Source organism: Mustela putorius, unplaced genomic scaffold (assembly GCF_011764305.1).
Source record: "Mustela putorius furo isolate JIRA1106 unplaced genomic scaffold, ASM1176430v1.1 tig00000765_pilon_pilon_pilon, whole genome shotgun sequence".
Taxonomy (NCBI): Eukaryota; Metazoa; Chordata; class Mammalia; order Carnivora; family Mustelidae; genus Mustela; species Mustela putorius.
In genome coordinates, this window is record NW_025421470.1 from 1,161,567 (window position 1) to 1,172,829 (window position 11,263).

Below are 11,263 nucleotides of genomic sequence, written 5' to 3' on the forward strand. Positions count from 1 at the left end.
ATTGATGTCGTTGCCAAAAAAAGTCATTTACTCTAAAATAGTAGAGGCAACACCGGGGGAACAGGCTGGGCGCAGTCGGTGTGGTGGGAGGCGCCAGGGTTGTTGGGGGCAGCACACAGGCCCCCAGTTCTGTCCTTTCTGTTCTGCGGCTGAAAGGTCAGGACAGACACTGCTGGGAATAGTCTGGGGACGGCTTTACTGAGACAGAGAAGAACAAGAATCCAGCCCCAGGGACGAGGGCTGAAGGGCAGGTCCGGGGGCGGGGGTCCGTGCTGCTGGCCCTCCTGGAGCAGAGAACCGGGAGGTGACCTTGTGTGCTGTGCAGGCCGAGGGCAGCCGGCAAACACCTGGTCTGCGCGCTGGACCGCACGTGGCTTCAACAGTAGAGGCGCTCCGGCCGGCGAGGAGAAGCCCGAGATCACGGTTCCAGGACGGGAGCGGGGTGTGGACGTCTCCACCACTCCGTCCCCCCTCGCTGCCCCAGGGTGCATTTCATGCCAGAAACTAGGAAGGCTCCGGTCACCCAAAGGGTCCCCCTCGGGCAGGAGCCACGCGGAGTTAAGCGCCTCCAAGAGAGACAGTGTCCCCGGGGAGCTGCTGGGGGGAGGGGAGGGCGGTGCCGGGAAAGCGAGGGGTGGCCGGAGGGGCCCGGAGGCAAGGCCTCCCCGCACCGCCCTGAGCTTCCTGCGGGACCCCTGCCGCCGCCGCGCAGCCCCACGCGCAGGTGGGCGCAGAGCTGGGCTGCCCAGGGACGGGGCGCGGGAGCCGCTGGCCTGCTGACCCCAAGGTCCGGCTCCGCAGATGCCCCTCCTACCCCAGCCGCTCCCGCGTCCTGAGCCCGCCGACACAGAGGGGCCGCTCTGCCGCCCCCGGGCCGCGGTCTTCCACAGGGAGACCCCGCACCCAGCGGGAGACACCTCGTCCCCCCGAAACGGCTCTGCGGGTCACCGGGCCGGGCGGGTCCGCGGCGCGGGGGCCGCACCTGGCCAGCTGGGTTGCCGGCCCCGCCCGCCGCCCGCGGAGGCCGAGACCCGCGCCCCGCGCACACCTGCCGGAGCCCACCTCGGCCGCGCTCCGCCCGGCGCGGCCCCGCCCCCAGGCCGGCCCCGCCCCCCGTCCTGGCTCCGCCCACACCCAGGCCCCGCCCCGGCCCTCTGGCTCCGCCCGCAGACGCGGAGCCCCGCCCCTAGACCAGCCGCAGCCCAGGCCCGGCACCTGCCCGGCCTGCGCCCCGCGCCGCCCGCGAGCGACGTCCGCTCCGGGAGACGCCCGGCCTCGGAGTGACGCAGGACGCACGCGGGGGCGTGGCCGTGGCTTCGGGGGACGCGCGGCGGGGGGCGGGCGGGGGCGCTTCCGGGGCGGGGCGCGGCGGCCGGAAGTGCGTGGCCGCCCGTGGCCATGGCGGCGCTCGGCGTCGTCTTCCTGGTGCTGCTGGGAGCCGCGTCCTGGCCGCCGGCCTCGGGGTCGGGCGAGGAGTTCTGGCCCGGCCAGTCGGCGGCCGACATCCTGTCGGGGGCGGCGTCCCGCAGACGGTAGGGGGCGTCCGCGCCGGGGCGGGGCGGGGCGGGGCGGGCTCCACGGCGCGGACGCCCCCGCACGCGCACCGCACCCCGTCAGCGCCGCACCGCACCCACACCCCGCACCCCCGCACCGCACCCCGCACCCCGTCAGCGCCGCACCCCCGCACCGCACCGGCACCCCGCACCCCCGCACCGCACCCCGTCAGCGCCGCACCCCCGCACCACCGCACCCCGCACCCCCGCACCCCGCACCGCCCCCCGCCGGCCGTCGGAACTGCGCCGCGAGCCGGGCTCGGCGGGGGCAGCGGCGGCGTCCCGGAGGCCCCGGAAGGGCCGGCTGCGGGTCAGCGTCGAGCGGGGGCGCGGGGCCCGGCCCGACCTCCTGGGCGTGTCCGCGCGGGGCCGCCCCGGCTGCCCGCGGGAGCGTCCGCGGCGGGAAACGGGTGTCTGCGGTCCCGCCGCTCCCGGGGCTCAGCCCGAGCAGCCCCCGCCGCGCGCTGACGGCCCGGGGTGGCCCGCGGGGCCCCTGCGGCTGCGGGCGGGGGTGACGTCCCAGCGTCCTGGGTCGCGGCGGGGGCTGCGCGGGCCCGGGAGCCGCGCCGTGTCAGGCCGGCGTGCGGGGCGGGCGCGGGGCGGAGGACCGAGCGGGCGCTGCCGGCGACGGTCTTCGCTAGACCGTGAGACGCGACCCCGCGTCCGCGCCGCGGCTTCTCACGGGTGTCCTGCGCGAACCGACGCGTGCGGAGGCGCCGGTTCCCTCCGATCCCGCAGACGGGCGGGCTCTGCGGTGGCCGCTCAGAGCGGAGCCGGGCGGGAGACCGTCCTCGGGCTCTTGTGGCCCGGACTCCGCCGGTCGCAGGGCGCGTGGTTGCTGGCCCCTGGCCGGCTCGGTGAGCGGTGGGCTGTGCCGCGCTGGCCGCTGCCCCTCCTCGCCGGGAGCTGCCCAAGCGCCGCTCTCCTGCCGCCCCCAGGTACCTCCTGTACGACGTCAACCCCCCGGAGGGCTTCAACCTCCGCAGGGACGTGTACATCCGCGTGGCCTCCCTCCTGAAGACGCTGCTGGAGACGGAGGAGTGGGTGCTGGTGCTGCCGCCCTGGGGCCGCCTCTACCACTGGCAGAGCCCGGACATCCACCAGGTGCGCATTCCCTGGGCTGACTTCTTCGACCTTCCGAGTCTCAACAGAAACGTCCCGGTCATCGAGTACGAGCAGTTCATTGCAGGTGAGGCCGTGGTCGGGGCGGTCAGCCGGCTGTCTGCGGCCGGGCGCGCTGACCCTCGTGTGCGCAGGGCCCGCTGCCGTCTCGCACCCACAGTGCCCCGCCGTCCTGCTCCTTCCAGAACTGGTCTAGGGACGCCGATCTGAAGTGTGCGAGCGCGTGGCCCCTGCCTCTGAAGCCTGGGGCAGCGGGTGCGCCCGCGCAGGACGCTCCCACGGCGGTGGGGAAGCTGTCCGTGCAGGGGCCAGGCGGGCTCCCGTGCGGAGACGGCCTTGTGTCCCCAAGGGACAGCTGTCCGTGCCCCAGGGGGCGCTGACCTGCTGGCATCTCCCTGCGCTGCTGGCGAAGATTCTCGTCGTAGTGTGTCTCGTTCCCCTGAATCCTGCACAGTCTCAGCTTCTTAGCGAGCGAAGTCGAGGATCTTCGCAGGGCGAGGGTGCGCAGGGTTCAGCGTTGTGTTTCCAGAAGACTCGTGCTTAAAAGGGCGCAACACCCTTCTGCTGCCCCCTCAGCCGGTCAAGGGGAGGGGACAAGGGGGCGCAGACACGATGCGGATCTCCCGCCGCGGGAGGACCCACGGAGCTCGGGCTGCCGCTGCGCCGCTGCGTTTTCCACATTCTGCTCTCATGGCACCTTAGTCCCCATCCCTTTGGGCCGTTCCCGTGGCGGGGTCAGTCCCAGGACGGCTGCAGGCACGGGGCGATACGGACCTGCTGAAACCTTCGTTCACGGGGAAGAAGCAAACTCTGAGATTTGGAAGAAGCACGTGTGGAGCACATCCTTCTGGGACCCATGACGGGCGCCGTCGCCGGGCGCCTGGTCTGACCGAGTCTGGGCATCGGCCTCAGACTTGTCTCAGCCACGGGTCATGGAGCCTCCCCGGGAAACAGCCCTTCACCTCCGCACAGGGCTGTGGCCAGGGGGTTTCTTGACAGGCAGATATGGGGCCAGGTGTGAGCTTCCGCCAGGTGAGGTGGTGCTCAGTGGGGGACACGGGGTACGTGCGGTGGGGCGCCCGGTCCCCTCCCTGCTGCTGCTGAAGCCTCAAGCCTGGGGCCAGAGCAGCTGGGCAGAGAAGGCGGCCATCCTGGGTGATGTGCCGTGGGCGGGCGGACCCGCTTGGCCTCCACCTGCCCAGCCGTCTCCCTCTACAGAGGGGGCGGGAAGGAGCCTGTCCTGGGACCTGCTGCCGGGACACGTGCAACAGGGCAGCAGGCCTCTTGGCCTTCCTGCGACGGGGCCTCTGGAGCTCCAGGACCAGACGCCACCCGCAGTGCAGCCGAGCGAGGGGGAGGGTGGAGGAGACACCAGACTTGCGCTCGGGGCGGCTCTCTCGTGGCCGGGCTCCGCTCACCCATCTTCGTGAACACTGTGCGCGTGGCCGGCAGGTTCCGAGGGGAGGGGGTGCCGTGGCAGGACGGATGCCGACTCCTGCTCTCCTGGGGCTCCTGTGGGGAGCGGGGAGGCGGAAGCCAGGTGACCGGGAGGAGGCCCCGGATGGCGAGGAGCGACTGGAGAAAATGAGAGCGGCACCGGGCTGTGGGGCGGGGGGCTGTGGCTGGCAGGTGTCCTGGGGTTTAAACGGCTTCCTGAGGGGTCAGGGTCAGCCCTGAAGGGAGCAGTCCCCACGAGGCTGGTCCCTGCAGGGAAGGGAGCGTGTGCTGGCGGGGCAGCATGGGGGACAGCAAGTGTGGGGCCCGTGGCTGTCGTGAGGACCGGCAGTGCGGGTGGCGAGGGCAGGCCCGGCGGCTGGAAGCGGGGCAGGTGAGGAGCCCCTGAGAGCAAGCAGGGCCCGGTGAGCTCCGCCGTCCCCGGCAGCGCCTCTCCGCCTTTTGGGACCTCATGCCCTGCTGCCGCTCGAGTCCCGCGTCTGCCCCCGTGAGCTCTCTGCGGCGCGCGGGAAGGAGGGTGGCGTTCGGGGAAGCGATGGTTCTCGTGCCGCGGCCGTTCTGGTTCTCGCCACGCGGTCGTTCTTGGCCTGTTGCAGAGTCCGGCGGCCCCTTCATCGACCAGGTGTACGTGCTGCAGAGCTACGCAGAGGGGTGGAAGGAGGGGACCTGGGAAGAGAAGGTGGACGAGCGGCCGTGCCTCGACCCGCTGCTGTACTCGCCGGACAAGCACGAGTACTACAGGTGCGGCTGGGCGGGGCCGCGCTGCAGCAGCCGCGGTGGTCGGGTCGCCCGGACCCCTTTGCCATCAGGAGACCTGCCCGCGGCGGGCTGTCCCCCCAGCAGCACCCGTGGACAAAGCATCCGAATGACTGGGTGCTCGAAACTCCGTGCTCCGGGAGGTCGTTGACGGGGCGCGGCTGTTCTGGGGCCGTTACTGCCAGGCTCTGGCCAAGAGGCCCCGTGTGGGTCCCGTTCCCGCCCCTCTGCGCGCTCTGCCGGCCGGAGCTCCCCGAGCGGCCCCCCGGCCCCGTGGAATCGGATGGGGGTCGTGGTTTCTTCTCAGGATCTCAGGAGAGCGTCACCGGCCGGAGTCCCGAGCGGTCGCTCTTCCCCAAGAGCAGGGCCGGCGTGTCGGGGTGAAGCCGTCCGCGTGCGCGTCTGGGCTTAGGCGTCGCGCGCTGGGCCCAGGCTGACGGGGGCGCCGGCTCTTGTTTTCCAGGGGATGGTTTTGGGGCTATGAAGAAACGAGAGCGCTCAACGTCTCGTGTCTGTCCGTCCAGGGCTCGGCTTCCATCATGGCCCCGGTGCTGCTGAGGAACACGTCGGCCAGGTGAGCGCCGCCGGCTCCGCTTGGTGACCGGCCGGTGAGGCAGCGCGTGTGTGCGTGTGTGTGCGCGTGTGCACACGTATGCCTGTGTGCTTGTCGTCCTGCTGGCGTCGGGATCCCTCTTGGCTGTGGCCAGCACGGGAGAGGTAAACCTCATCCGCACCCCATTCTCGGGCCACAGTGAGGAAGGGCTGAGAAGGGGGGAGGAGGCCACACGTGTCCCTGGGGAGAGCCGGGTTCGGGACTGTCCCCACACGTGGGTCCCTGCGTCGAGGGCAGCCACTGCCGGCGGGAACTCAGCGGCCGGCGTCTCGTTCTGCTGCTTGTGGGCGGGGGAGTCGGAGTCACACCGGGATAGCCCGGGGCCCTGACCGAGGGGGCGGTGGGCAGGTGTGGAGTCCTGGGGGCAGGGGACAGCGAGGGCTCAGGCCCGACTGGAAGGGAGCGGCGATCTGACCCTCCTCATTCACTGGACCCGGTGATTGCCCGGGTGGCTGACACGGGGTGAGGAGGTGGTCCGCTGCGGCCCCCAGCCGCGTCACCCCGGGTCCCACCTGTGCTCGCCTCTGCAGGTGGGTCTCTCACTCAGCCTCCTCGGAGCTGGACCTCGGAGTGGTCAGAGGGGTGGCCGCGGCCTCCTGTCCGCGCCGTCCCCTCCCTGGCACCCTGTCCCACTCGGGACACGGGGACGAGGGCAGAGTAGGAGGCCACACGCCTCTCCCAGACGCGTGCCCCCGCGTCCTCCAGGTCCGAGTGGACATGGCCCCTGCTGGTGTGTCCCCTCTGCCCGTTCTGATGCTTCGGGCTGTTTGGTCGCCCTGGACGGGGCCTGACATGGCCTCGCTCTGCAGGGGAGCAGTTGAGCGCTCTCGGAGGAGGGGCGGGCCTGCGCCTCGAGCAGCACGGCCGGCTGGGTTCTTGCGGGTGGTTGCGTGCAGGGGGACGCAGCCGTCCTCCTGTGCGGTTTTGCCCTCGGGCTCGAGTCTCGAGAGTCCCCGACCTCGCAGAGAACCGCGGCTGCGCTCCTGCTGCGAGCCGCCTCGGCGCGGTCCGGCTCCGTAGGCTGCCGGGGCCGTCTCACTCGTTCGCCTCGTCCTGTCTGTTTTGTGTCTGGTGCGGGTCGTCCCGGGGCCTTGCCCAGGTCAGTGGCTGGGACAGGAGAGGACGACCCCCGTCCCCGGACGCTGAGAACTTGCACGCCCGCCCCGGGAGTGTGTGCGGAGCCTCCTCCCCGAGGGGTCCCCCCACGGGCCTGCGTGTGCCCGGGAGGGGCTCAGCTCGGTTCCCAGCGCCCCTGGGGCAGCCGCACCAGCCGTTAGACGCTCCGTGTCGTTCCGAAACAGGTCGGTGATGCTGGACAGAGCCGAGAACCTCCTGCACGACCACTACGGGGGGAAGGAGTACTGGAACGTGAGTGCCCCACGGGTCCCGCCACACGGCTCGGCGCGCCTGCGAACATCTGAGACGGGGCGCTGGCTGGCCCGCGTGGCGGGGGTGCGGCGGGGGTGGGCACAGCCGCCGGGGTGCACGTGGTCGGCCGGTCGGCGTCTCTCACAGTGGGGCTGTTGCTTGCGGCAGCCGATGGCTGGAGGAAACGCAGCCTGCCGTGAGCTCCGGCCCCACGCCGCCACTTGCTGTGGGTGACCGGCTCGTCTGCGTCCTGGGGCGCGTGCCTGGTGCTTCGGGCAGGAGCCTGCAGAATCGGGCTTCATGTTCCCTCCTCGTGGCCGCTGGCTCGTGCTTTGGGGGTCTGCCCTGAGCGAGGGGTGGGGCGCTCCCGTGGGCGCTGGGCAGGAGGACCCGGGAGACCCCTGCTCCCTGGACACATGACGTGGGGGCCTCCCGAGTGGGTCCTTCCCGAAGCACGGAGGGGCCTTGTCATCGCCGCCCACAGGGCCTGCGCCTCTCGTGGGCACCGTGGCCCTGAGCTAGTGGTGAGGACAGTGGCTCCCGTCAGTGGGGGGCCTGTCCCTGCGTGTGGGGACCGTCCTGGTGGATCATTACGTTCTGGTCACTGGGCTGTCGCCGGCAGACTCAGGAGCGTGTCCGCGTCCGAGCTCCGCGAGTGCTGGGGCGGCGTCCTCGGGTTCCCTGTCGCAGTCGGGGGCCGGTCGGCGGCCTGGGCTGCGGGGCTCCCGGGCGGGGCGGGGCGCTCGGCAGCGGCTCTGTCGCCCGCAGACCCGGCGGAGCATGGTGTTCGCCAAGCACCTGCGGGCCGTGGGGGACGAGTTCCGAAGCAAGTACCTGAACTCCACGGACGAGGCCGACAGGACCCCCTTCCAGGAGGACTGGACCAAGATGAAGGTAGCGCCTCCCACTGCTCGCGACGCGCAGGCGCCTGCCCGGGCGCACGGTCGCCCAGCTGCTCTCTGGGGAGCCGCAGACGCCCCTCGGGAGGGTCCCCGTGTGTCCCCACAGGCTCCGGGCGACGGCTCGGCTCCCTTTCCCCTCGGCAAGCTGGAGGCGCCGCTCTGGGAATGAAAGCAGCCGCGGACCGGTCCGCGCCGTCTGCCCGGAGGTGCGGGAGCCGCAGAGAGCGAGGAAGGCGACCATTGCGCCGGCGGACGCGGGGTCGTCGGTGTCCGTAGAAGTCGCTTCTGGAGGGTCGGGTTTGCACGTAACCGCAGCCGGTTACTCGCTGCTGTCCCGAGCGGGCGACGCTTCCAGTGTCACAGGCGTCCCGGCCAGCCTCCCGGCGCTGGTCCCCTGGGCGCCTTCCAGCGCAGCGGCGGGATCCCATGGCGGTTACGGGGGCGTCTGGATCGCATCTCTGGGGAAAATGCAGGAATAGGTGGTTTTGGTCATCTAATTTGCACGTTTTCCCCAGGGTTGTGTTTACCTGATGGCGCTCGGATAGAGGGTCTGTGTGATTCGCCAGTTCGCGGCCCCAAGAGTCCCCAAGACGGGCCCATGGGCAGGGCTGCCGTGAGGGGGCTCGCGGTGTCCCAAGGGCTGGCGGCGGCCTGGACGCTCAGCGCTCCCCGTCCTCCTCTGCCAGGTCACGCTGGGCTCCGCGCTGGGGGGCCCGTACCTCGCGGTTCACCTGAGGAGAAAAGATTTCATCTGGGGCCACAGAGAGGATGTGCCCAGCCTGGATGGGGCTGTGAAGAAGATTCGCAGCCTCATGAAGACCCACCAGCTGGACAGGGTGTTCGTGGCCACAGACGCCATCAGGACGGGTACGCGGCTCCGGCTCTGCCGGCCCCCGTCTGCCGGTCCCCGTCCCGTCCTGTCCCGGGCAGGCCCAGGTGCACCGCGAGCCCGCAGCGTGGCCAGGAGGCAGCGCCGGGTTTCGTGCCGGGGCCTCGGACCTGAGCCGCGGAGCCCGCAGGGCCCCCGGTGCCCGCGGAGCCCCCGGTCACCGTCTCTCCATCGCTCTGCAGAGCACGAGCAGCTGAGGCGGCTGCTGCCCGAGATGGTGAGGTTCGAGCCCACGTGGGAGGAGCTGGAGCTGTACCGGGACGGCGGCGTGGCCATCATCGACCAGTGGATCTGCGCGCACGCCAGGTGCCTCTGCCCACGGTTGGCCCTGCCGTGGTCTGTCCATCTCCGTGGCGGTTGGTCCCGCGTGGGCTAGGCTGACACCCGGCTTCGTCTCAAGGCTGTACTCCCCACCCGTAGCGTTCTCCCCGGTCCCGCCAGTGGACTGGGTCCCGGCCGTCCCCGTAGGGACCCCACCCGGGACTCTGCTCCCGGCCACAACCTCCCGTCACGCGTGTCCCCGCGGAGCACAGCTGTGGTCTCCCTCCGTGTGTCGTCGTCGCGGGAGGCAGGCCCACCCCAGAGTAGAGCGGGGGGACTGGACCCAGGAGGAGGCCAGCACGCTTCGAGTGGGGGGCCTGGTTTCTCCGCATCTGTAGGGTCCCCAGAGCCCCTGAGCCCGTGCATGCAGGCTGTGGGGCCAGGGTCCTCTTCTCCACCTCTGTCCCCAGGTCTCAGCCTGGCTCTCAGCACCCTGCCCCCAAGCCCCAGACTGCCGGGCACTGGCCGCGTTCTCAACCCCCCCGTGCGGGACCCGTGGCCACTGCTCCGCACGTCCGGCCTGGCCGCAGAGCTGCGGGGTGAGAGGTCAGGCCGGTGGGTGCTGGGCCCCTCGGAGCGGCTCTCGTGACCCTGCTTCCTTGGCAGGTTCTTCATCGGAACCTCGGTCTCCACGTTCTCTTTTCGGATCCACGAGGAGAGAGAGATCCTCGGGCTCGACCCACGGACGACGTACAACCGGTTCTGCGGGGACCGGGAGGAGGCGTGTGAGCAGCCCACGCACTGGAGGGTGGCCTACTGAGCCGCCGGCTCCTCGTGGGCCCTGCGCCCGGGACATCCGCACACGTGGCCTCGTCTTCCTCTGAGCGCCCGTGTGGCCTCGGGGTCGCGTTGGCCCTGACCGGCAGGCAAGGCTGCCCCACCATCGCTTCAGGGTCACGGTCCCTGCTCACAGCCACGTGAGCCACGGCGCACGCCCGTTGTCGGTGTTTCCCCCGCCGTGGGCTGCCTGGGGCTCTGCTGCTGGCAGGGCCGGTGTGATGTGAGGAGGTGCGGGGGCTCGGGCTCCTGGAGGGCGTCCGGATCCCCACGGGCTTGCTGCGTTTCTGCCTGCCGGCCCGCGCGTCCTGCACTTGGACCCGCGGGAGGCGCCGTGTGCGTTGGCGGGAAGGCGAACCCCCACCTTGCAGAACTGGGCCTGAGGCCTGTGTTGGCCCGTGAGGGGCTCTCTGCTCCCCGGCTCGGGCGCTGGAAGGTTCCTCAGCAGGGCTTTGGGGCTTTGTCAGGTCCACACACAGGAACCCTGTGGCTGGCTGAGGGGCTGCGGGCAGGCCACGGCGAGTGTGGCGGCATTGGGGGTCGGACACCCTAGGCCCTGCCTCGCGGTGGGCGCAGTGCGCTGGAGGGTAGGGGGCGAGCAGGACGGTCACTCTGGCCTCTGGAGGGCTCGTGCCGCTGCCCAGAATCCCCTTCTGGGCCTCAGGTGTGGCCACCACACACCCCCTCTGACCAGAGCCCCAACTTCGCACAGACTGCCCGGGTGACCCAGAGACGGCTTCTGTGTTTTCTTCCCGAGCTTTGAAAACCCGCCCCGAATCGCGCTCGGTTCCCGTGGTGTCCCCGTGGTGTGCGGGGAGATGATGAAGTATTTATTCTCTGCTAATTTGTACCTTCAGATGCTATTAATGAAGTACATTTTCTAGAAAAGTGGAATTCTAGAAACAGTGTCTTCTTACGCCTTGAATTTTTCCAGCTGAAAACGACACAAACAGTCCAGACTTTGTCCTCACTCTGTTTCGAGAAGAACGAATGCTTTGTCCTGCTCCGTGTGTGGCCTCCCCTGGGGACCGCGGTGGCAGGGCCGGCGAACACACCGTCTCCCACCGTCCGCTGGACGCTGCTGCCAGGCTGTTGGGAAGAGCAGGGCCCCGGGAGAGCAGCAGGTCAGGTACCGGGAAGGCCGGTCCTGCCGGGTCCGTTCCCCACAGCACATCCGTGCTAGCGGGCGGCTCAGCTGTGGGCGGCCCTGGGACCCCACGTCCCTGAGCCGCTGTGTGGCCGGAGCTGCTGTGACCACTGCCCGGCCCGGCCCCCGGGAGGAGGAGCGTGGGAGGAGGGGTGGAAGGCGTCTCCCGGGACCCCCTGGAGGGACTGAGCAGAGAAGGGGGTGGACAGCCCACACCTGCAGGCCAGGTGATGGGACGGGGCCGTCCCGGAGGGCAGGACTCATGCGGGGCTGGGGGGCAGGCCAGGCAGTGGCAGGACATGGGGCGGGGAGGGGTAGCGCGGGCACAGGAGGAAGCACGGGAGCCATCCACCTTGGTGG

The 11,263-nt window shown here is 70.9% G+C and overlaps 1 protein-coding gene across 1 annotated transcript; it reads left to right on the plus strand.

The window, feature by feature from the left end:
- Positions 1 to 1,355: 1,355 nt before the first annotated feature.
- On the plus strand, positions 1,356 to 10,650 carry POFUT2 (protein O-fucosyltransferase 2). Its single transcript, XM_045084328.1, has 9 exons — positions 1,356 to 1,532; positions 2,492 to 2,742; positions 4,727 to 4,871; positions 5,350 to 5,460; positions 6,801 to 6,867; positions 7,636 to 7,761; positions 8,456 to 8,636; positions 8,841 to 8,964; positions 9,586 to 10,650. Exons 1-9 carry the CDS (start codon positions 1,399 to 1,401, stop codon positions 9,737 to 9,739), a joined length of 1,293 nt encoding a protein of 430 aa, XP_044940263.1. The 5' UTR covers positions 1,356 to 1,398; the 3' UTR covers positions 9,740 to 10,650.
- Positions 10,651 to 11,263: the final 613 nt, after the last annotated feature.

Coding starts and splice junctions, on each gene's coding strand:
- POFUT2 (XM_045084328.1), top strand. CDS start 1,399: ATGGCGGCGCTCGGCGTCGTCTTCCTGGTGCTGCTGGGAGCCGCGTCC. Junction 7,762..8,455: donor AGGACTGGACCAAGATGAAG/GTAGCGCCTCCC, acceptor CTCCTCTGCCAG/GTCACGCTGGGCTCCGCGCT. Junction 8,637..8,840: donor CACAGACGCCATCAGGACGG/GTACGCGGCTCC, acceptor ATCGCTCTGCAG/AGCACGAGCAGCTGAGGCGG.